Genomic DNA, 22,727 nt, shown 5'->3' with positions numbered 1-22,727 from the left:
TGGCGGGGCGGGGCCACGGACGGGGCGGGGCCGTGGGCGGGGCGCTTCCGCAAAAGCTTGGGGACCGGGCCCGCGGAGCGGTAGTATCGCGAGAGCTCGCGGGAGGCGCGCGGCTTCCAGCAGCCGCACTTCCCCGTCGGCGTCGGCGGCGTAGTGCGCAGGCGCGGCGGGCGGGTTTCCCCGGGCTACAGCCGGCGCCGTCGCCGTCGCCCGCTCGTCGGCCGCCCGGCGTCATGGCGGGCTGCGCGGCGCGGGCTCCGCCGGGCTCCGAGGCGCGCCTCAGCCTCGCCACTTTCCTGCTGGGCGCCTCGGTGCTCGCGCTGCCGCTGCTGACGCGCGCCGGCCTGCAGGGCCGCACCGGGCTGGCGCTCTACGTGGCCGGGCTCAACGCGCTGCTGCTGCTGCTCTACCGGCCGCCGCGGTACCAGGTGCGGGCCGGGCGGAGGCGGGCCGGGCGGAGGCGGGCCGGGGCCGGGCGGAGGCGGGCCGGGGCCGGGCCGGGCCGGGGCCGGGCCGGGCCGGGGCCGGGGTGAGGGCGGGAGCCCGGCGGGTTGGGCACGGCGCGCGGGCTCGGTCCGGTCCGGTCCGGTCGGGGTCGGGAGCTGGGCCTGCGGGGGACGGGCCCGCTTCCCCTGGGCGTGCTCTTCGTCGGCGAGTTGAGGCGGCGGGAGGGACGCAGCCTCGCCAGGCTCGGGGCTCCAGGGGCGCGGGCCCCGCGTCTCGGCCGGAGTGGGTGGGAAATCGCAGTTGGCGCTGCTCGGCAGCCGCGCCAGAGGCGCGTGGGGTGCGGAGGGAGCCCGCCCGCGGCTCTTTGACGTGATTGAAGGTGCGGAGACTTACCTGCCGCCGAGGGTCCGGTCAGGGGCGCCCGCAGAGGCTCGGAGCCGCGCCTCGCTGCGTGGTCTCGGGAGAATCCTGCGGGTAATCGGGGTTCCTGCGGTTTTCCCGCGGCTCTGGGCGGCGGCAGCTGGGATCCTAGCGACGGCAGCCGCAACCGGGAGGCTCCTACCCTGGGCGCTTCGGGCGGCTGCTCCTCACAGCCGCGCCCAGAGGTGGGTCTCTGGTGACCCCCGTCGGGTGTGCGAGGAAGCCCGAGGGCCCGAGAGGCCGCACGGCCGGACCGCGGCGGCCGCGGCGTTTGGGCCCAGCGCTCGCAGCTTCACGTGTGGTCGCTGAGCACGACGGCCGCCCTGGCTTGCCGGGGTCTGCCTATCCCCAGAAGTGGGATGTGCGCTCCGGGAGCACCAGGTGACTGAGCTGCTTTTGCGTCGCTTTCAGATAGCCATCCGAGCTTGTTTCCTTGGCTTCGTGTTCGGCTGCGGCGTGTTGCTAAGTTTCAGCCATTCTTCTTGGAATCACTTTGGCTGGTAAGAAGTACTTGGGGGACTAATGGTTTTGAGGCGAGGGTGGGAGGATCGGGCGGCCCGAGGTGGTGTTTCCTCATCCCCCGTCTCATCTCTGAGTGGCGGGAGGCTGTTGAGGATTCTGTCAGGCCTCTGCCTCCCACCTAGACTCCTAGGTCTTGGACCCCGAGAGCTTGTGCCCACGGCTTGCTTCTGTTGCAGGCAGAAACGGGTCTGCCTGGCGCCGGGCCGGCAGGTGCCCGCATCGGTAATATCAGGAGCCCTTCCCAGCAGAGGGTACAGGTCCTCGGTGACAGGAAGGGGCAAGGCTCAGGCTCTTCTTCACGGGCCTTTTCCATCTCTGATTTCTGTTAGGTCACATCTAGTGCCTCCCCCACGGCCAGTGTAGGATTGTCCCCTCCACTAGGATTTCAGGCCCTTGAGCCTTCTAGTCCCTGACCTGGATATGAACCAGTGGCTTCAAGGTAAAAAGCTTTATCTCCTGCCGTCAGTACTCGGAGCCAGCTAATCCGTCTTTGCTGGACTGACTTGTTTTGTTGAACTTTTGTAGTCAGCATACGTCACTGCTTTGTTTTTGTTATGCTCCTCCTTCGTATTTTACGGGGTGTGGAGTATCGTTTTTAACAGACTGACGGGCCCATAATGCCTTCCCTACCTGTGTTCGTTTGGTCTTTTACATCCCGCACGTAGTCCTTTTAAAACCTCACCTTCTGCGAGCCTGAGCAGGCCTGTTCCGTGCGGTGCCTGCTGTCCACTCTCACAGAGGTAGCAACGGGGTCTTCTCGTAGAAGCCAGGGACAGTTCTGCAGACCCAGATTCGTACTTTGAGTTAGGGCCGACTTGATTCCCTTGCCCCAGCTTACCTCTCTGTCTTTTTGTTTTTAAACAGGTATATGTGCTCCTTGTCGCTGTTCCATTTTTCGGAGTACTTAGTCACAGCAGTCAATAACCCCAAAAGCCTGTCCCTGGATTCCTTTCTCCTGAATCACAGTCTGGAGTACACAGTAGCTGCTCTTTCTTCTTGGATAGAGTTCACACTAGAAAATATCTTTTGGCCAGGTCAGTGTGTCCTGCTTTCTCTTCCAGAAGGGAGAAGGGTGGTTTTGTGCAGGCCTGAGGGCAGTGACTTGGGTTTACCTCTCAGGTATAATCTCCCGGAGTGATTTTCCCCAGATGTCAGTCCTCACTAAGCTCCTTATAGAGGACAAGCAGAGCCTGTGAATTCCACTGCTGGATTTTGAATGGAGGACGGCTTGACCGTTTGCCCGAAGCCTGCCGTAACATGCCACACTACCTAACGTGCCAACCCGTGGTAGCTGTCATTCTGACTTGACAGTCAGACTTGCATCTGTTCATTTTCTGTGACTTAAGACTTTTCTTGTGAAGATTTTATTAACAAAAAGCTATACATCTGAAACCTGCTCTCAAATTGAACTTTCCGCAGCCAGTTAAGTAAAATGTATGTGGTTCCCAGGATTCAGTAAAGAGCCAGGGCGGGAGACATTAGATGCTTCTCTGCTTCCCTTAGCTCTCCTTGTCCCCAGGGAAGCAGTGGGACATGTGGCAGAGGAACATGGATGGGGAATCCATCAGGTCTTTGCCAAGATGCTCTGGTGGGTTGTTGGCACTTTAAACAGATGAACAGCACAACTTAGGGGCATGTGTTTTGCTTATAAGTAAGTCTTAATGTGATGACAAATGCGAATTGCCCACTAGCATGTTTCCTAATGTTGCTAGCCTTGGAAAAATAGGTTAATTTTAAGCATCCACAGGGTGAGCACCGCCGTCCGGTGTCTTCACTTCCTGTTTCTCCCATGTCTCTCCTCCAGAACTGAAGCAGGTCACCTGGCTCAGTGCCATGGGGCTGCTGATGGTGGTCTTTGGAGAATGTCTGAGGAAAGCAGCGATGTTCACAGCTGGCTCCAATTTCAACCACGTGGTGCAGAATGAGAAATCAGAAACCCACACTCTGGTGACAAGTGGAGTGTACGCTTGGTTCCGGCACCCTTCCTATGTTGGGTGGTTTTACTGGAGTATTGGAACCCAGGTATAGTATCAGAATTGACAGTGGCTGCCTTTAATTTCTTTTACTTTTTAAAAATTGACATAACTCACATACCATAAAATTCACCATTTCAAAGTGTCCAATTCAGTGGATTTCAGTGGATTTATTAGATTGTTGGTCTCCTTTAAACAGGTGCATCTGCCCCTTGTCGTGTTTTGAGTGAGAACGAAATAAAATGCAAAAGAACTGATGTAGTCCTTAACATTTTTTTACTATATACCTAAAATCTGGGTGTCCTAAACTTGTAAGCTCCTGACGATTCTAGGTGCTATACCCATTCCCTGCTTCTTTAACTTAGATCTGGAGCACTCCAGTTCGGTGAGGACAGAGATGGGGCTTTGGGGAAAGAGAGCCTTCTGCTGTTCCAGTGGATTCTGATTTCATTAGAAGCTGCTGTTGATGAGGCCAAGGTCTGGATTAGACTTAATGTGAGCTACAGAGGTTTATTCTGTCTAAGGTTGCAGACCAAGCCTTGTTTCCTGCCCGTTGCCTCTTAAATATGTTCTCTTGGTCCTAGAAATACTTGGCCAGAGAATGTGACCAGAGCTTCAGAACTCCTCACCTCTTTAGGAAAATCCAGTCTGGGGCCCCCAAGCATTCCACTGGCAATGCATGGTCTGTTGGGGACTCTCTGGTGACCCCCAATGGTGTAGAAGGGGCAGGGCAGTGCACACAGGACTTATTTTAATACTTGCATTTCTGAAACCTAACACTGCATCAGCAGTCTTATTCCCTGAGAACAAGCTGACGGTAGTTGAATCCGTCATCTGCCAGAAATGCCGCCTACATAGGGAAGTGCTCTAGGAATGAAGTTTGCCCCCCTCTGTGACCATAGATCTTTTCACACTGTCACCCAGTACACACACGTGTATAAAAGTGGAACAGGCCTTTCCCAGGATAGTACTTACTAAGTATAAAATACACTGTTTCTTGTCTTATTTGTAGTTCTATTTATGATGCAATGAATGGGCTTCAGGGCTCAGGAACAGGTTGAGGCCTGCAGTTGGGAAACCCCACCACAGGGTGTGGTGGCTGTGAGGGCACAGGCTCCAGGCTCGCCAACAGGGCCAGTCCTGGCTTCCGTGTCGGTCGCTTAGCCTGCCTGCCCTCACACATTGAGCACAGCAGTGCCACCTCAGGGGGTTGCTATGAGGGCTACTTGGTTGGAAAGAGCTTCGCTGGGGCTTGAAATACAGCTAAGTACCCCATAAGCAGTGATGGGAATAAGAAGTTGAGGGCATGTACCTGGCTTTCTGGGTGGAAGTTGCCCCCTTGGGGAGCACATGTGTCCGTGGGGGTCTGTCAGAGTGGGCAGGGGTGGGGTGGTAGGTTTCCCACACAGCACAGAAGTTCCTGAGAGCGGGGAGATGTTCTTGGCCTGGAGGGGTTGTTTGGCAGTGTCTCAGTGGGGAAAGATGTTCTCAAAGTGGGAAAAGCACATGAGTAAGGAGGTGACAGGCAGTTCAAGTGGGTACAGCCCAGGGGAAGGGGGCTGGAGGAAATGACTAAGGCACAGCTTTTCTTGGTTTGGGCAAGGGAGTGGTTTGAAGACTGGTGATTTCACAATAGCACTGTATGCGGTATAGGGTTAGGGCGAGGGGGCGAGGAGGAGGGGCGAGGTAGCTGTGAGGGGGGTGTGTGTGTGTGAGCATGGACCGGGAAGGGGCAGGCTGGGAGCTCCACAGGAACTCACACCTGGGGTGGGGTCGGGAGCTGCTGCCCCCTGCCCTGAGGACTGAAATCTGAAAAGTTGGCCTTGTATTTTTTAATTATTTTTATTTTTTTTAAACTTTATTAATTTGTCAGAGAGCACAGGAGTGAGCACAGCAGGGGGAGCACAGGCGGGGGCGGGGGGTAAGCAGACTCCCCGCTGAGCAGGGAGCTGATGTGGGACTCAGTCCCAGGACCCTGGGATCATGACCTGAGCCCAAGGCAGTCGCTTAATCTACTGAGCCACCCAGGCATCCCATGAAAAGGTGGTCTTTTAATTTTTAGATCTCTCTCATATAAGAGGAACCACCAAGGGGTGCCTGGTGGCTCAGTGGGTTAAAGCCTCAGCCTTTGGCTCGGGTCATGATCCTGGGGTCCCAGGATCGAGCTCCACATCAGGCTTTCTGCTCTGGAGGGAGCTTGCTTCCTCCTCTCTCTGCCTATTTGTGATCTGTGTCTGTCAAATAAATAAAAACAAAATGTTTAAAAAAAAAAAAAAAAGAGGAACCACCAAAAAGTGTCTAGAAAAAAACTACAGTGCTCAGTGTTTGTTTAGCTCTAATGTGAAAGGAGTTACGTAAGGTTTCAGTGAACGGCCTCAGGTCTCAAAGACCCTAGTAGTATTCTGAGAGTCTCTTGGGCTGTTGGCAGGAAGTCCTGGGTGGATATTCAGGAGAAACAGGTGCTGCTGAAGTGCTTGGTGTCAGGACACTGACCCTGATCACCTTCGTGTCCTCCGCCAGGTGATGCTGTGTAATCCCATCTGTGGCATTGGCTACGCTCTGACAGTGTGGCGATTCTTCCGAGATCGAACAGAAGAAGAGGAGATCTCGTTAATTCACTTTTTTGGAGAGGAGTACCTGGAGTATAAGAAGCGGGTGCCCACAGGGCTGCCTTTTATAAAAGGGGTCAAGGTCGAGCTATAACACAGCTGGAACGGGCCAGGCCGGACCCAGAGGCCTCACACTGCACATGGCCTGGGCCATGGCTGTCCCCCTGTCAGCCGCTCTGCAGAATGGATTTTCTGAACCATTTTATATGTCACCAATTACTCTTCTGGAATATCACTCGAGACCAGTGGTCAGAAGGCCTTAGGACCAAAGGACCCACACCCTAGAGCAATCTGTTCTTGGGCTGAATCAAGGTAGGACACAGATTGAAGATGGACAAGGAGCAAATAACAGCAATATTCGACATTGACCCCCTAGAAGGGCCCTGGTGACAGCCCAGGCCGCGCAGCATCCCCCACGAGGCATTTAGTGTGACGAGGACCCCTTGGGAGTGGGGGGCTCGCTCATCCCTGAGTGAGGCTTCTTTGGCAGGAAGGGGTATGTGGGCAGCAGTGCTTAGTGTTAGAAATACATTCAGAATCCTTCACCGAACAACACAGACGGCACAGCCCTGACCTCCTTATTCCTGTGCTTAGTGCATGAGCATCTATACAGTTTTAAAGATAATTCTTTATAAGGCACTTTGGCTCTTAATATATTTAATCGTATTTACATATCTATTTTTTATAAATAGCGGTATAAATTTCAAGGGGGCTTAGTGTTTCAAGCCCCAACTTTTATTTGGCAGAAAGGCAGCATGGACACCTCCGGATGCTTTGGCTGAGTGGCTTTGTGTTAACAAGGGCACCCCAAGCCGGGGAGACTGTGGGCCCCTGTGGCTTTCCCCGGGGTCCTGGCTCCTGCTCTTTTCCCAAGAGGGGGCTGTTATCAGTGACAGGCGTGTTGGAAGATGTGACATTTTTCCTTTATCCAAGAAATGCTAACTGAACCCCGGCTCTGTGTAAGGCCTTGTTAACCATTGGGAAGTATTACTCTCCGTTTATTTGGGGTTTTAGTCTTACTGCATCACCGCTTATATTTTTGTGTTTCCATTGAAATCTCTTAACTATTGATTTCTATATTCTGTTCTCAAAATTCCACCAACTCTAATGCCATGACAGACTGTTCGAGCATATATAACTATACAATTCAAGCAAGTCAGCTCACAAAAGTCTTAAATAGAACGAATGATCCCAACTGAGAATTAGTATTTTTGTTTTTCAAGTTTGGGGAGAGTGGTTGGCTTTAACTGCATCAGCTTTAAGACCCTGGTTTAATTCTGGACAAGAGAGGGCCTTGGTCTCAGCACGAAATCCTTCCTGCAGTTGGCAGTAGCCGCTACCGAGAGCCGAGAGCTGCCCGGTGGCCACACCATGCCCGGCGGCCATGCCCGGCGGCTTCAAGGAGCCACTTAACCTTTCTGTGCCTAGACTCCCCATCTGTAGAATGGGGTCGATACCACCTACCTCATAGGGGTGTTGTGAAAACTTAGAAGAACAACGTCAGACGTTTCTGATCCTTAGATAGGAGAGATGGCTTAAATGGAATCTGCACCGCACGAGATGGCGCAGAGGCGGACCCGGTCGGCCGCACCAGACGCTGGAGCTGTGTGTTCAGAAGAGCGTGTTACCAACTCAGAAGTAGTACTGACTTCTAGATTCCATGGCCTAATTAATTTTTTCGTTATTATATATACCAAAGAGGTTTACGGGTTTGTTGATTCCTGGGATGCCACTCTCCTGGTGTGAGTGGACCCTGCCATCAGCCCTCGAGAGGGCCTTGCAGCCAGGCCGGCCGAGGCCGCTGCTGGAGCTCTCAGCAGCCGGTCCCTCTGGTACGAACACTCCCCAGTGGGACGTCGACATGCTCTTACTCTGGGAACTTGAGTCGAATCCATTCTGGCTTGCTCTCCAGACCACGCTTAGTAAAGTCTACGCCACTCCTCGGGACTGCAGACTGGAGGAGGGTGTGTCTGGGGCGTCGAGAGCCATCCCGACCTTCTTGACGGAACGTTCTGTGCTACATCTAACAGGATTGGACCCAGCATTCATTCCCCCCAGGTGCGGGGCTGGGGGGGGGGGCACTGTGAAGTTGTGTTTAATAGATGGAGAACAGCTCCTGACAGCCCCTAGTGACAGAAAGTGATCTCAGCTTTGTCCACCTGCTGGAGTTCGCGAAGCCCACCTTGCTGCCAGGCCCTTGAGCTCAGGAGGCAGGCCTGGTGTTTCTGCAGTGAGATGCTGCTGTTACACCGCCTGGGCTTTAAGAGCAGTCCCGTGGGCGGGAGTAGGGAGACACCCCTCCACCCCGACCTGTACACCCAGGGTAGAAGTCAGCAGTTACTTGGGGGAGAGAAGATGAGCTACTTAGGGGAAGACTTGGCAGGTGATTGACTTTCATCTAGTACTGACATTCTCAGATTATTTTTAACTTTATAAATTTAGCAGTGGCATTGTACCCGGCAGAGAATCAGGTTAATGAAGTACAGGCTTTTTGGGTATTCCCTAAAGCTTTTTGGGTAAAGGCCACGTCACCAGTTCCCTCAAATTAAGAAACTGTCAAGAGATGACTGACTTTTTCCATTGTGGGTTTTAAAGTGGAGATTCTTAAACGGAGAAAAGGCAGTGCATGGAACAAAGCTACTCTGAAGGAGCGTGAAATGAAACCGTCTCTGAGGATTTGCAGGCTGGGGCCGAGAATAGCAGCTTACAGGAGAGGAAGTGAGTAGCACGAGCCCGGCTGAAAGCGAAAGGCGGCATACCCCACTGGCCGTCATCTGTAGGAACTGCTTCTTAAGCCTAGAGACTAAACTTTATTAATCCCTTGCATTTATTTAACACTCTGAATAATTGACATGATAGGGAAATACTCCTAAAGCGTACTCGTGTTACTAGCTTAGGCTCAGGAGGGTCGGCCGTAGCCCAGGCTCACTCTGGCCGCAGTCCCTCCGTCACAGGCACAGTAAACCACTGTCCCTTCTCTGCACTTTCTTACTGCCTTAGATAGTTGTGATCTCCCACCGCCACCTTGCTTCCGTAGTGGCTTGATGAGGCTGGTGGGGGAGGCTTGCGCTCTGTGCCCTGCTGTGAGAGCTCGCTGCCTTGCCCTGGGCCTGGAGCGCCAGCCATCGGGGCGGTGGTCCCAAGCGCTTGCTCTAGAGGAAGCCGTCCCGTAGCTAGGAGAGTAATTTAATGGAGTAATTATTCTACTCTTTTTACATGCAGAAATGTTTATTTAAATATTTTAAATTGGATTTTCTTTCACAGATACTGAATATTCTTTCCAATTCTTAAATAAAACTGTACTTGATTTCACTATAAACCGTAGCGTGGTTGTGTGGGATGTCATCATGTCACCTCTAAGAAATGTCCAGGACCTGCTGCATGAAACCAGATGTGATTTGCCCACTCAGTTCAGTTCTGAATTCTGATCTCTATAGCCAGTCCATTAAGACAAGTTCCTCCTGCCCTGTAGGCCCCGGGGGGTTTGTGAGGCTGTGGAAGGAGCATGTCTGTGCCCCAGAACAGCAGGGGCAGAGGCGCTGGACACGGACGCGATGCTGTCAGGTACTGACGTGCTGGTCTCCCTGGCACATGGAAGCCATTTGCTGCTGGAAACCATTGAACAATTGGATATCTGCTTAAAATGTGACTGGACATTTTTATCTCCCAAATGAAATTTTAGGTCATCCAGATTGATTTTCCTCCTTAAGCATTGGTGAAATTTCGTCTCAGAGAAAGGGCACCACGCAGGAGTGGAAACCACTGGAGAAAAGTCACTTCAGGGTCATCCTTTACACAGGAGAGTGACCATCGTCTGGAAAAGCAGGAAAAAGCACAGAAGTTGTGACTGCCTCCTGCCACACATACCGCCAGCCGCGTCTTGCTCCGTGAGCTCAGTCCTTGTGTGAAAGGAGAAAACCGGAGCCACGGTTTTTGAGCCTGTGCCCGGGCACAGCTTACTGGTGGGGGGCTGTGGCTCAGGGACAATGAATTTGTTTGAGGCAGGGCAGGTGCTGCCCTGTGCCAGAGTCCCACGATCTCAAGTTCGGGGTGGTGCACGCTGGGCCCACAGACACCTGGGAGGGGCCCGAGGAGCGAGGGGCTTCTCCACGTGGCCCGGGATGCCATCCCCAGTCCCCAGCCTCCTGAAGAGGACCAGGGCTTCATGCAGTGCAGTGCAGACACCGGGAAGAGTGAAGCTTAAGTTAAGGCCAAAGAATCTGAAATGAGGGCCTGTCAGAGTTTTGGGGTTTTTCTGCTGTTCTGTGATGACTTTGTTTCATGAAGGGAACAGCCTTTTCTCAAATATCCCAGTCTTGATGTGTGGGCTGTGAAACCACCCCTCCGGGCCGGTCCCATTTGCTAAGTCGGACGCTCCCTCCACAGGGGGACGTCACCCCCATCCTTCTGTCTGGGTCTGGGGGCATCTTTCCTCTTCAGCAGAGGCTCTTCTGTGGGGCTGCTCAGAGTCCGGCCGCTCCCTCTAGGTTCTGATGTTTTCTCTCTCTTCTCTGTGACACTCACCGGGTCATTCCTAAAGGGACACTTGATGTGAGTTCTACTGGCCACCCCCAAGCCAGCACTAACATCCACGGAGGCCGAGGCTTTCGGAATGGGAAGACTTTTGGGGACCACCTGTGGGTAAACCAGAACCAGATCGTCCCCTGAAAGAGTCTCACGGTTACTGAGTTTTAGTTGCCTGAACAAGTGCGGTTCAGGCCTTCTCAGAGCCTTGTGGGGACAACAGGTTCAAACGGACGCTCCGCTGGAGCATCTGGGCTACACCTGGCGGCAGCAAGGTTGAGACCCGTGTCTGGTCTGCAGAGCGGCAGACTGCTCTGTGCCGGCGAGCTCGGCCCGCTCGGATTTTTTTTTACCCTGTTCTCTGCCCCACCCATGGCGAGCTCACTTAAGGGAGAGCAGAATACTGGAAGACCAGCCTGGGCCCGTCCTGTGTCTTCCAGCACATTCTCTTTCTGCGGCAGGTATTTCGGCGGACACCATCTCCAGTGAACAGTGATGCTCTCACGTGGAGTCACTTTTTCTCATTTCAGAGACTCTAAGGCGCTTGGTGTGCGTGCGTGCGGGCCGGTCTGCAGGGCGCGCAGCCCTGGGCGGAGGGAGTGCCGCAGGCCGCAGCCACAGCCACTTAGAATTCTAGAACGCAGGCCACATCCGCCCTCTGAACTCCCCCGCCCCGAGTGTTACGAACAGACCCTGCTGAGCTCGGGGAGCTGGTCAGCAGCAGTCTGGGCCAGATGGGAAAGAAAACCCGGGGCCTGTCTCTGTGCCCCACGTTTGTCTCTGAGATTGAATCGCTCGCCACTTGGGCTAGAGAGCCCTGCCTTACCTGGCCTGTGTCTCTCCACTGGCGCCGTCATCGTGCGTGTTTTGTGGGGGCTCCGACTGTGGGTCCGCTGGTGCCTGAAGCCTGAGGGAGAGAAACAGCTCCCAGCAGGCTTGAAGGCAGCCTGTCTGCAGCTCTCTAGACAACCCAACTGAGCGAGACACTCATGGGCCTGCCTAGGGTTTTGGTCCTCAGATACTGACTAGGGCTGGGGCTGTTCTCGGGACAGCTGCGTTGTGGTCAGGAGACGCGGAGGTTGGGAAGAAGGCGCCGCAGGGCCAGGCAGCAGGGACCCGTGTGGAGAGAGAGGTTCTCGGACATTCTGAAGCAAGAGCGGTCCAGGCAGAGGATGGGAAGGGGGAACTCGTCTGACTTGTCTGGGGAACTGAAAGGCCATTGTGACTGGAGTGTGGTGAGGGGCTAGTCTGGTTGGAGGGGGACAAGGAGGGTCCCAAAAGGGCTGTCAGGCCCAGAGTGATGGGAACTCTAGGCTTTAAGACCGCTGGCTATGGAACACCCTAGAGGGGCCGGAGATGGTCAGTGACGGTGGCTTGGCCTGGGGCAGCCATGGGGACAGCTATGGCCTGAGACAGTCATGTCAGCAGGACTCAGGGTTGTTGGAAATGAGGTGAGGAAAAGAAAGGAAAGGAATCAGAAGGCCCCTGGCCTTCTCACTGGGGCATCTGGGTGCTGTGGTGTCACTCACTGGGTTGGGGGGACGGTTATGGAGTCCTGCCACTGGGGGAGCTGAGGCACCTGTGATGTGTCCAAGTGGAGACCCCCAGGAAGGGGCCGTTGGAGAGGGGTCTGCAGCTCAGAAGGGCTTGTGCTGGGGAGGGCTTGAAGGTCGTCTGTGTCACAGTGGGATTTTAAAGTTGGGACTGGGTGAAGCCACTTAAGCATAGGGTGTGGGATGGGGAGAGGCCGTAGGACTGGGCCGTGAGGAAAGCTGACGCTTGGGCACCGCGCAGAGGTGGCAGAGTGGCCAGACAGCCTAAGAAGGGACAGCCTGAGCGGCAGGAGGGAAACAGGTGTGGGCTGCCTCGGAAGAAAGAGAGGAGTGTGGTGAGGACGGCCGTGAGCACTACTGAGAGACCGAGGGCTGCAGCCAGAGGCCCCTGAGGACAACCAGCCCCAGGAGCGGGCTCGGGGCGGGTGGGGCTGCCCGCAGTGCAAAGGGAGGAAGCAGAGGCGGCAGCACCAGACACCTGGAAAATGGGGCCCTGGAAAGGGATGGAGGCAACCTCCTTCCTCCCTTCGAACCTCCAGGAGCCAGGCTCTAGCCTGAGCTGCTTGCGCTTTGCCAAAACGGATCACAGGCGCCATTTCCCCCACAAAGCCAGGCAGCCAGGAGCACATTACTTGAAGCCATTTTCGCACTGAAGCAGAGCACCCAGAAGGAAATGTGCACCAATGATAAGAACGAGGCTGGTACGTGTGCATAGCCTGAATAAGTTGGGTAGGCAGGACCCAGAACGTCACCTCCACCCAGAGGCCCCCGGGGATCATCAGCATCTCAACTGCTGATGCAGGTGTGTCTGGTTCGGAGGTTTTATGAATGGAATTGTGCAGTGTGTGGAGTGAACGGCTTTGAATGCCCGCTGAGGAGACGCTGCAGCCCATCCTGGGTAGACCCGGACGCCACCAGGACTGTGCAGAGCTGTGCCGAGTCTGACGTCCCCAAGTCAGGAGGCTCACTTGTGGCTTGGGTGAACATACAGTTGCACACACTTTAATTTTCCTTCTTCCTCAAAGTTGCTAAAACTCTAGTAAAGGGGCCAAAACAATAGGGGAAGAAAGTTCTCCAGGTCGAGAACAGAAAAGAATAACACCCAGATTTTTGAAGCTGGAGGGCATGCGGTCAGGGGTTAACAACCTCAGCAGACGGGAGACACCCGAGCGCGCCCCCTTGCCTCTGCAACAGAGAGGACAGCGCAGAAGCAGGGAGTGGGGTGACAGTCAAGGTCCTTAGTGCAGAGCAGCTGCCCCTCCCACAGCCCACCAAAGGGCCAGTCTCGGAGGGTACCACACAGGTGAGAACTGTGTGCCTGCAAATGCTTAACAGGACAGCCTCCAGGGAAGAGACTACAGAAAACACAGAGAAAAGCCCTGCCTGGCCTGACCCCAAGCTCTGAAGCGCCATCCACATGCTCCGATTACCCGGTCCGCCCCTGCCCACCAGCTCCTACTATGAGCATGTGCTCAGAGACGACTGGAGAGAAGCCTTTAACACGGAAGATGAAAGCCTAAACCAACATGTGGGGGAAACAGATTTAAGGAAGAAAGAAACAGTAAACTATCAGCCTCAGAGGGTTAAGACACATCTGAGAAACAACAGAAGGCTGCAAAAAAGACAAGTCTAGGGTACAAAGCAGGAGCTCTTGGAATTGGAAAACAATGAAGTTTTTAAAAGTGCTCGTGGAAATTTTCTTCAAAAGTGAAGAACTCAGTACAAGGGTTGGGAGAAAAAGGACATGTCACAGAAGGCACAGCAGAGACACAAAGAGAAGAAAAGCCAGAGAAAGCAAATCAGAGGGCCAGCCTGGAAGAGCCGATATCCAGTAATAGGAATTCCAGAAAGAGAAAACGTGAAATCAACTCACTGGTTCAAAAAGATGTGTGTCAAAACTGAAGGAGGTGAACTTCCAGACTGCAAAGACCGGGTTCTTTCTGATGGACGGAAGTAGACCCTCACCAGTGGGAAGTTTCAGAACCCTGGGACCAGAGAAAATTCCACAAGCTTCTAAAGAGAATAAATATTCTTGTCACAAGGATTAAGAATCAGAATGCCATCAAACTTCTCAAAGACAGCCTTGGAAGTTAGAAAATAATACAGTGATGCTGTCAAAGGAGAATAATTTTCAATCTAGAATTTCTTTTTTTTTTTTTTTCAAAGATTTTATTTATTTGACAGAGATGAGAAGCAGGCAGAGACAGAGAGGGAAGCAGGCTCCCTGCTGAGCAGAGAGCTCAAAGTGGGGCTCGAGCCCAGAACTCTGAGAATATGACCTGAGCCGAAGGCAGAGCCTTAACCTACTGAGCCACCCAGGCGCCCCCCAGTCTAGAATTTCAATCTGAATTCTATACCCAGCAAAACTATCAGTCAAGAGTGAAGGCAGAATAAAGACATTTCAGACTGGTGCTCTCCAAATTATAGACCTCCTGTGCACACTTGCTCAAAGGACTATGGTGGGGAGGGGTAGACTCCACCAAACCACAAAAGAGGAAACATGGGATACAGGAAACAGATAGAAGACAGGGGTGAGGCGAATGAAGTTCCCAAGAAGGTGGTAGGGGACGAGGTCAGGCTGACTGACCGTTGTGCTCCAGACCTGTAGGGCAACCAACCCACCCTGGGGCCAGGTGACTCAAGAAACAGGCATACTGAGGACCTGCCACCAACATCCCTCTGCCATTGTAACACCTTTTGATGCCCAAGTGCAGTGCTGAGAGCCCAGCCTTGTCCAGATGTGGCTTAAACATGTAGTCAGAACGTTCTGCTCTCTCCTCCGTGTCCTGCTGCTGGGATCTGCTGAGGGCCCTCATTACACTCTCAAGAAGTATCTTTTGCTTTGATCTATTCCTGAGGGCTAGAGGGAGCGATTTTGTGCCTCGAAGCAGAAACTCAAAAGCAGCCCACTCATTCTGTGTTTTTGGAGATGTTCAGAACATGGTCTGCCCAGACGCCCAGTGAACCTTCATATCCTGACCCACCGACTTCCCGAAAAGAGCTTTTCTGAATGTGTGGCACCTTTCCCACACACATCCTTGTGTCTTGGCTGTCCTGTGAACACCCCTTGGTCTCACCTGGGCTCCAGCCGCTCTTTCACCTTGGCAATGGAGCGGATGTAGGGCGTGATCTGCTTGGTGATGGTGGTCAGGTAGGCATTCTCCTGCTTCAGCTGGAGAAGGTCATGGAGCTGGGCTGTGGGAGCCAAGGCCAGAGCACTGGGTCTTGTTGTCTTCAGGTTCTCACTGTCAAGCCTCATACCGTCTAAGTATCCTAACCACTTCAGCGCTTGCCTCTTTAATTAAAGGGCAACGTAAGACTTGTGAAGGCATTCTGCTTCCTGAAGCCTGACCTGGGGCATTAGCAATTGTGGGGCAAAGTCGAGGGCTACGGGGAAGAGCATGGGAGTTTGTATCTGGTTAGTAGGTAGCTGATTTCCTGCGCCTGCCAGCACGTGGGTTAGCTCCAGGAAAGGGGTGCACCCAGCAGCAGTGGCCTGTGACCTTCGTAAATCTCCTGCTCGTTAGCCACCCGCTGGTAGGATTCCTCCCAAATCTGAAAGAGAAAGTGAGTTGGATGTTGCCCTTGGCCATGAGCTTTAATTTCCACTGGTGGCATTTCTGTCCTCTAGCTACTCAGGGCCTTAGGGCCCCCCCAGCTAGTTCATGTGATTCTAGGCAGCAAAGACCCCAGTTCCAGAGCCGGCCACACGAGGGCCTCATGATGGGCCAGACTAAGGTCCTCCTTTTCTCCCCTTCCGGAGAGCTTGTGTTCAAGCTTGGGGTAGCCTGTGTTCAAGCTGACCGGCGGGGCTGCAGGGAAGTCAGGTGCGGGGCTGGAGGGCGGGCGGGGGCGGGCACGGTCCGCTACCTCCTGGAAGACTGCTCTCATCCCCTGCAGGGAAGCGTACTCGGAGGCAATCTGCGCGTCCACCTGCAGGGACTTGTGCAGGAGGTCTCCCATGATCTCCGCCTTGATGAGCGAGTGGTGCTTGGTGAGGTCCCGGTGCAGCTCTTGGACCTGGTCCTTCAGGTTCTGAATCTCTGCCTGCAGGCGCTGTGCAGGGAGACCCAGTGAACACCTGCCTGGCTGTGCTCCCCGCGGGGGCCCTCGAGGCCAGGACCAGATCTGGCCACTGCACTTTGGTGAGAGGGAGCGGTGGGGCCTTTCCCAGCCCGCAGATCCCTGGCCCCCGCTCACCCGGTAGGAGTCCTCATAGTGGCGGCAGTGCTCTGAGAACGGCGTGTCCTCCCCCTCCGTCAGCAGCACCTTGGTGCTGATGGACCGGTGCGGCGTGGGCTTTCGGACCAGAGACCCCAACATCCTTCCCGCTGGGGAAGGGCAGCTGGGCCCCATCAGCACCTTGGGGCCTGAGCCCGCTGCTAGCCTGAGGAGAGAGCCAGTGTGAATGCAGATGGGAGGGGGCAGTGAGAGAGTCTTCCCCTTCTCCAGGCTCTGAGCCTCTCCCCCTGGACCGCACGCCAGAACCACCCAGGGGCTCTGAAATAGCCCCAGGAAGCCCCCCGGGCCAGTACTAGGACATCAGCATATGGTATTTTGAAAACTCCCCAGGGAAGTGTCTGTGTACAGACAAGAGTCCATCAGGACGCGTCAGGGCTGGTCCAGGGTTAACTTTGTTCACTCACACGTGGGACTTTGGACATTTGGCCTGATGCCCAGTGTCCCCTGGGTTCCTGGGGTCCCTAGCACATACGTCCAGCTCGGGCATTTCCCCTAACTCCTCCTGTGTTGCTGGGTCTCCAGGCTAAGACCTGGAAGTCAGGCCTTTAGCTCAAGCTGCCCCTTCCTTTCAGTCCCTGTGTGTCGCGTCCTGGGTGGTGGCGGCTGCCGTGGCAGCTGGGGACAGCCCTGGGGCCTCCCCATCCTCCCCTAACCAGGTTTCGGCATCTGGGGAGGGCGGCAAGCCGCCAGACCCCACTGCAATGGGTACTTCGGCCGACCCCCCACCCCATCCGCACCCCGCTGCTCACGTGCTGGTGCCGGCCCCAGCACCTGTTGCCATCCGCGGGCCCAGCAGCAGCAGCGGCTCCAGGCAGCGCGCAAACTCCGCGTGGTGGTCGCTAGTGATCTGGGCGGCAGGAGCGGGTGGTGAGGCGGCCTTTGTACTGGCTGGTCCCCCCAGCCCAGCCCAGCCCACTCCGCCCCGTGCACCTTGCTGTCCTGCGCTGGCCGGAGGTGCTGGGGACGGGTGACGATGGCCTGCAGCCTCTCCATCAGCTCCTGCAGCAGGACAGGGGTGCTCAGGCCCGGGGAGGGGTGGGAGGTGAGGAGTGGGAAGGCAGGGCTGTCTTTGGCATTTGACCTGCTGTGCGTTGGGGGCTCCAGGCCCTCCCTGGGACTGTCCCAGAACCCCCACACCACCCCAGCCCCCAAATCCACAGGAAAGTTGGGGATGACTGGACTCCAGTAGACACACTACACTTTGGGGCAGTGGAGGCTCATGCTCCCTTCCAGGCTTCACTGTCCTTATATTTTAAAGATGTTATTTATTTATTTATTTGACAGACAGAGATCACAAGTAGGCAGAGAGGCAGGCAGAGAGAGAGGAGGAAGCAGGCTCCCCGCTGAGCAGAGAGCCGATGCGGGGCTCCATCCCTGAGCCAAAGGCAGAGGCTTTAACCCACTGAGCCACCCAGTGCCCCTTCACTGTCCTTTTAAAAGAGACTCAGCTAAATGGTTCACTGATGATGGCGTGGGGAGGGGAAGGTAAGCCCAGGAGAGCCCTGGCGCAGCTGCCCAGGGGCAGGCTGCCACGCCCCGAGGTGGCAGTCTGGTGTGCAGAGTGGGCCGCTGGTGGGGAGGGGAGAGCTCTCTCGGGAGCTGGGGGGACTCACGTAGCCCAGGTCCAGGAACTCAGCCTTACTGGCCAAGCTGAGGAAGGAAGAGCAGATGACCAGGTGAACCTGCGGGAGGGACCCTACTCAGGACCTGGCCAGGGGAGGGAGGCCTCTGGCCTGGGGTGCCCAGCCCTGAACCCCCAGCTCCCCTCACCTGCAGGGTGGGCAACAGAGTGGCCAGGTGGGAGAGCTGCTCCTTGAAGGCTTTGTCCTTCTCTTCGTATTGGCTGGGGGAGGGACAGGCAGCCCATTCTTGGTGGGGAGTGCTGCTCGCCCCCACCTAGTGGGGACCTCAGAAGCCGGAAGCCGCATCTCCCCACCACCTTTGTGCACCCTTCCCTGTCAGCACTTCCTGCACCCGGGGGCACCCTGCCCTCCTCACCCAGAGGTCCTGCTCCCAGGGTGGGGCCAGGTCTACCCAGTCCAAGCAGTGAGGCCAAGAGGCAGGGAGCGGAGACCCTGCCATCACTCACCTCTGCACAGCCTGCAGCAACAGCGCTTTCTTCTCCGCCAGTCTGTCCTGGGAGGGACAGCAGCTTCTGACTCGGCCTGCTCAGCTGGCCACCTCCTGGCACTCACCCACGCCCGGCCCCAGACGCGCAGCTGGAGCGGCGGGCTGCATCTCCCCAGCCTCCTAGCCCTTCCTTCCTGCATCAGGCCGCCTGAGAGCCCCGGGGGACCTCCTGGGGGACACCTTTCCTCCCCAACCCTCCCCCCAGCACCAGCCTGGGACTGGATCTCTCCTGACCACGTGACTAAGGAACTTCTGGAAGCCGCTCCGTGCTTGCCACCCCACTACCACCCCACTACACCTCAAACTCCCTGGTAGCGGAAGGTGGGGTGCTGTGGGCATGGGGTCACGGCTGGTGAGGCTGCGCAGCACGGGCCCACGGGACCCCAGCACCCCTCACCTGCATGCTGCCGAAGAGGGCATGGATGGCAGCCTCCTCCTCCGCGGCGCTGCGCCGCACCTCCTCCACCATGGCCTGCAGCAGTTCGATGGCCTCCCGGGTGGCCGTCTGCAGGGCCTTCACGGCCTGGGAACAGGGCGGCCTCAGCCCAGCGGGGGGCGCCCATCCCCGCCCTCGGTGCCGGTGCCGGGCCCTCCCGCGCTCACCAGCACCGCCTGCTCCAGCCGCTCGCAGCCCTGCATGTAGGCTGACTCGAGGTCCACGCAGTGCGCTCGGCTCTCCCTGCGGGGAGCGGGATCGTGAGCCCCGCTCCAGGCCGCCCTTCAGCCCCCTCACCTCCTGTTCCCTCTACCCACCCCTGCATGTCCCGGAAGCAGCGGATGCACAGCAGCGACTTCTTGTCGGTGGAGAACATGATGTAGGGCTCGGCGTGCAGCGCTGCGGCGGGAGCAGCGGTGAGGGCTCCGGGCAGGCCCGCCCCCGTCCGGCTCCGGCCATCCCGGCCACCGGCCCCCGACACACGGGCCCCTGCCCGGTGCGCCGCACTCACTGCACTTCTGGAGCACGTCGCGGCTGCGCTCGCCCAGAGCCACGATGTCGTGGTGCGCGAACATGCGTGCCCGGTGCGTTTCGTCGCGGCAGCGCGCGCACAGCGGCTGCCCACACGTGTTGCAGAAGTATGTGGTCTCTGCATCCTAAGGAGGGAGGATCAGCGCAGCCTCAGCCCGCCCACCCGCTGGGGAGCCTGAGCCCGCACCTGTCACTGAGCAAGTCAGTCTCCGCGTGGGGGAGGCAGGTGGCTCCGGGCATCCTTTTTGTGGGATCCTGACGCTCTAACACACCTAGTTCATGGATGAGAACAGAACCTGAAGTGGGGTGGGGCACGGCAGAAACGTGTTACCTACAGCAAAATTTCCAGCTTGAGCCCTCCCTGGTGCCCTCAATAGTAGCCAAATGGCAGTGCCCACCCTGGCCATCTGGAGTCACAAGGTGGCCTGAAGAAGGAAGGGAATGAGAGCCTATTGGTTCCCCTGCCCTGGGCCAGAGCCAGGGCTGAGAGTCCAGGTCCCAGGCTGCAGCTCTGGCTTTGACCCCAGCAATGGCTATGAAAGCACAGAACCCCAAATCCTTACTTTAGCATCCAAGGCCATTATCTCCCCTGCTCTCCCTACCTCCAGCTCCTAATCTCCTGCTGGTCATCTCTCTGTGATGGAACTCACCTGTCCCAGCACTTGCCTAGCACACCCCGAGCTTTTGCTCCTGCAGGGCTGTCCTCCTAGGACTTGGGGTACCCTCCCCCCAACATGCAGCTTTCACAGGTCAAGAGTCCCATGTGCCTTTCACAGCCCAGCCTGAAGCCTACCTTCTGCTCCTTGGTCTTTCATAGCCTGGGGTTGGGGGGGGGGACAGGAATACCCCTCCCACAGCATGTTGTCCTCACTTCCCCTTGGGCAGTAGGTAGCTTCGGACAGCTCCCCAGGGAGCAGTGGGCCCTTAAGGGCAGACCCAAGCCTGGGCACCCGACAGCCCTTCCTGGAGGTCACAACTCCACCTTAGTTGGGGTCCAGTGAGCTCTCCCCACATCAAATGACTTTAACCTCCGCCACTATCTGCTAGTGCTTCAAGTCACTTACTCTGGACCTGTCTCCCCACCTGTAAAAGGGGGCCCCACATTTGGGGTTCAGGGTGTCTTAGATTTTGGAGAATCCAAATGGATAATGGTCTAAGGACATGTTGGGTGCACACTGGGAGCTCAGGACCGTCAGACCTGGCACCCTCCGTCCCAGCCCACCCCCAGCTCTCCCTGCCTGCTTGTTGCACTCCAGGTCACAGTTGGCACAATGCACGGCCTCCGAGCCATCCCCCGAGCTGTCCACCAGGAACTGCAGCAGCCGATCCACCGGAGGGAGCCCGCTGGGGCCCTTCACCACCGTCTGGTGTCTGCGGAGAAGCTGCAGCCACGATCCAAATGCCCCTTCCCCTTCCTGGCAGCTCCCTACCTCCATTCCTGCCCCCCACATTCCAGGCTGGAACTAAAAATAGGACTTGGCATCTGCGATAAATCTCTCTCCCAGTGCTCACTCTGACCCTGTCCCTCCTCCTGCCTCCTCCTGGGTGAATCCTGGGGGTCCCTGGGGTTGGTGCAGCCTGGGGTGTCAAGGGTGGAAACCTCCCCCTCATCAGGGACGCCACTTGCAACTCGGGGCAACATAACCTGCTTCTGTTGGCGTAAGACTCAATTGATCTCCAAAGTCGATTTCTGGGAATGTTATGACCGCTGCGCTGAGATCCTGAACTGCGCAGCAGCACTGTGCAGCGACATGACCTATGTTCTAGGCTCACTCTTGCCTCCAGACTTTCTATGGAAGGCCTCCGGCGGTCCCTCCCAGCCTCATTAACCTGCTCTGTAAAATGGGCGGGAGCCTACGCACTGCAGTGCGGAGAGGTGCGGGCTGGGAGCAGCGCAGAGCCGGGGCCTAGCCTTCCCTACACCTAGTTCCCCTCCCACAAGGAGCCGATCCCCTGGCGGTGGCCCGGGTGTGTGTGTGTGCTGTTAGGGCTTCCAGGCACTCACTGGCACAGCGGGCAGGCGAGGCGGCCATCCGTGGCGCGACCGCGCAGGCAGCCGGTGCAAAAGTCGTGGAAGCAGTCCAACAGGCAGGGTCGCTCGAACTGTGCGTGGCACAGCGGGCACACCAGCGGGTGGCCGCTCGCCGCGTCCAGCGCACCCAGGCCCTCCAGGGGCGTGAAGATAGCTCCCGACATCTTCTGGGAGAGCTCCGGAAGGCGGCGGGACGTGCCCGGTGCGGGGACCCGGCCGCGGACCCCGCGCCAGTCCCCGCCAGCCCCCGCGTCCCCCTCGGCCTCCGCGCGGCTCCTTCCTCTCTACCAGACCCGGACCCGACGGGGCGTCCAGCGGTCGTGGAGCGCTGGGGTTGGGAGCGCTGGGAGCAGGGGGAACCGGCTGGAGGCGTGCGGAGGGGTCCTGTGCGCGGTCCCCTCTTCTCCCGCACTCCGTTGGCGGCCCTGGAAGGTCAGGCCGCAGTGCGTCCTACCCAAGGTCTAGCCTCCCCTGCTTCCACTTTACCCACCTCGCCTCACTCCCACCCCAGGAATTCCCCTCCCGGTGTCCTCTGGGTGACCTGCAGGCGACACCCCTTCCTCGCTGGGCCGCAGCATTACTCGGGCGCGGCTCTCCCGTCCACCCTTCCCAGGCCGGTCCCTGCACCGCGACGACGGGCTCCGGCTGCAGCCACTCCGCGCGTCGCCCCGAGGGCAGAGGCGGGAACACCGAGGCTGGAAAGGACCGCGTGGGGCGAGGGTCCGAGGCTGACTGGCTCCCGCCTGGGGTGACCGAGCCCGGAGCCTGGAGCCGCAGGAGCACTGCGCAGGGCGCGGCCCGAGGACCCTGACTCTGGCGGCCCCCTGGCTAGCTCCGCTCTCTCCCTGCGTGCTGGGGCCGGGACGCGAGCGGGTCTGCGGGTCCCCATTTCTTCCACGGCCGGTTGGGGGCGCCAGAGAGCAGCGGCCGCCTCTCGGCAGACAGCCGGGTGCTGGAGAGAGCGCGCGGGGAGGGGGCTGCAATCCCAGGCCTGTCTCTGGCGGGTTGGGGTCTCAAAGCGGCCAAGTCACCGACCTTTCAGAGCCTCAGAGCTCGGGTGACACAGGGCCGGCCTCTCGGTGATGCCCGCGAGTTTAATGACGTGAAATGCGCCTGCTGGGCTTCCAAATAATTAGGGTCCCCACCCCCAGTTCTCAACAAGAAGGGCTGGGCTTGGAGGGAGAAGAGGTTCTGAGCCCTTCCGGCAGGGCTCCCTCTGCCGTTCTTGGCCTGGCCAGTGCTTGTTTAACCCGGCGCTCTTTTGTAGAGTGCCTTCCATCTTTGGGCCATTATCCAGCTTCTCTGCAC

General features: G+C 57.1%; 2 protein-coding genes across 9 annotated transcripts; one reads left to right on the top strand and one right to left on the bottom strand.

Annotated features, from left to right (window-relative positions):
* The first annotated feature begins 94 nt into the window (after positions 1-94).
* On the top strand, positions 95-6,990 carry ICMT (isoprenylcysteine carboxyl methyltransferase). The gene is made up of 5 exons (XM_059377301.1): positions 95-428; positions 1,279-1,367; positions 2,254-2,423; positions 3,194-3,411; positions 5,883-6,990. The coding sequence occupies exons 1-5, from the start codon at positions 234-236 to the stop codon at positions 6,063-6,065; spliced, it is 855 nt and encodes a 284-aa protein (XP_059233284.1). The 5' UTR covers positions 95-233; the 3' UTR covers positions 6,066-6,990.
* A 2,190-nt stretch (positions 6,991-9,180) lies between these two features.
* Positions 9,181-22,579, bottom strand: RNF207 (ring finger protein 207). 8 transcript variants are annotated; one of them, XM_059377290.1, is made up of 18 exons: positions 21,393-22,579; positions 20,626-20,758; positions 19,368-19,512; positions 19,174-19,255; positions 19,024-19,099; positions 18,818-18,943; positions 18,380-18,426; positions 18,061-18,133; positions 17,904-17,972; positions 17,221-17,289; positions 17,040-17,137; positions 16,249-16,435; positions 15,919-16,104; positions 15,552-15,603; positions 15,126-15,243; positions 11,322-11,402; positions 10,496-10,606; positions 9,181-9,785 (listed from the first exon to the last, which is right to left on the bottom strand). In XM_059377290.1, exons 1-18 carry the CDS (start codon positions 21,581-21,583, stop codon positions 9,677-9,679), a joined length of 1,953 nt encoding a protein of 650 aa, XP_059233273.1. In that variant the 5' UTR covers positions 21,584-22,579; the 3' UTR covers positions 9,181-9,676. The 8 variants fall into 8 exon arrangements, with proteins under 8 accessions (XP_059233273.1, XP_059233280.1, XP_059233275.1 ...); XM_059377297.1 differs by having other exon boundaries at positions 20,626-20,769; positions 21,393-21,460; XM_059377295.1 differs by lacking the exon at positions 10,496-10,606 and adding an exon at positions 13,922-14,033 and having other exon boundaries at positions 9,709-9,785.
* Positions 22,580-22,727: the final 148 nt, after the last annotated feature.

The sequence above is a fragment of the Mustela nigripes genome, chromosome 14, assembly GCF_022355385.1.
Source record: "Mustela nigripes isolate SB6536 chromosome 14, MUSNIG.SB6536, whole genome shotgun sequence".
Taxonomy (NCBI): Eukaryota; Metazoa; Chordata; class Mammalia; order Carnivora; family Mustelidae; genus Mustela; species Mustela nigripes.
Note: the sequence above shows the minus strand (reverse complement) of the source record. Positions and strands in the feature narration are given on the sequence as shown.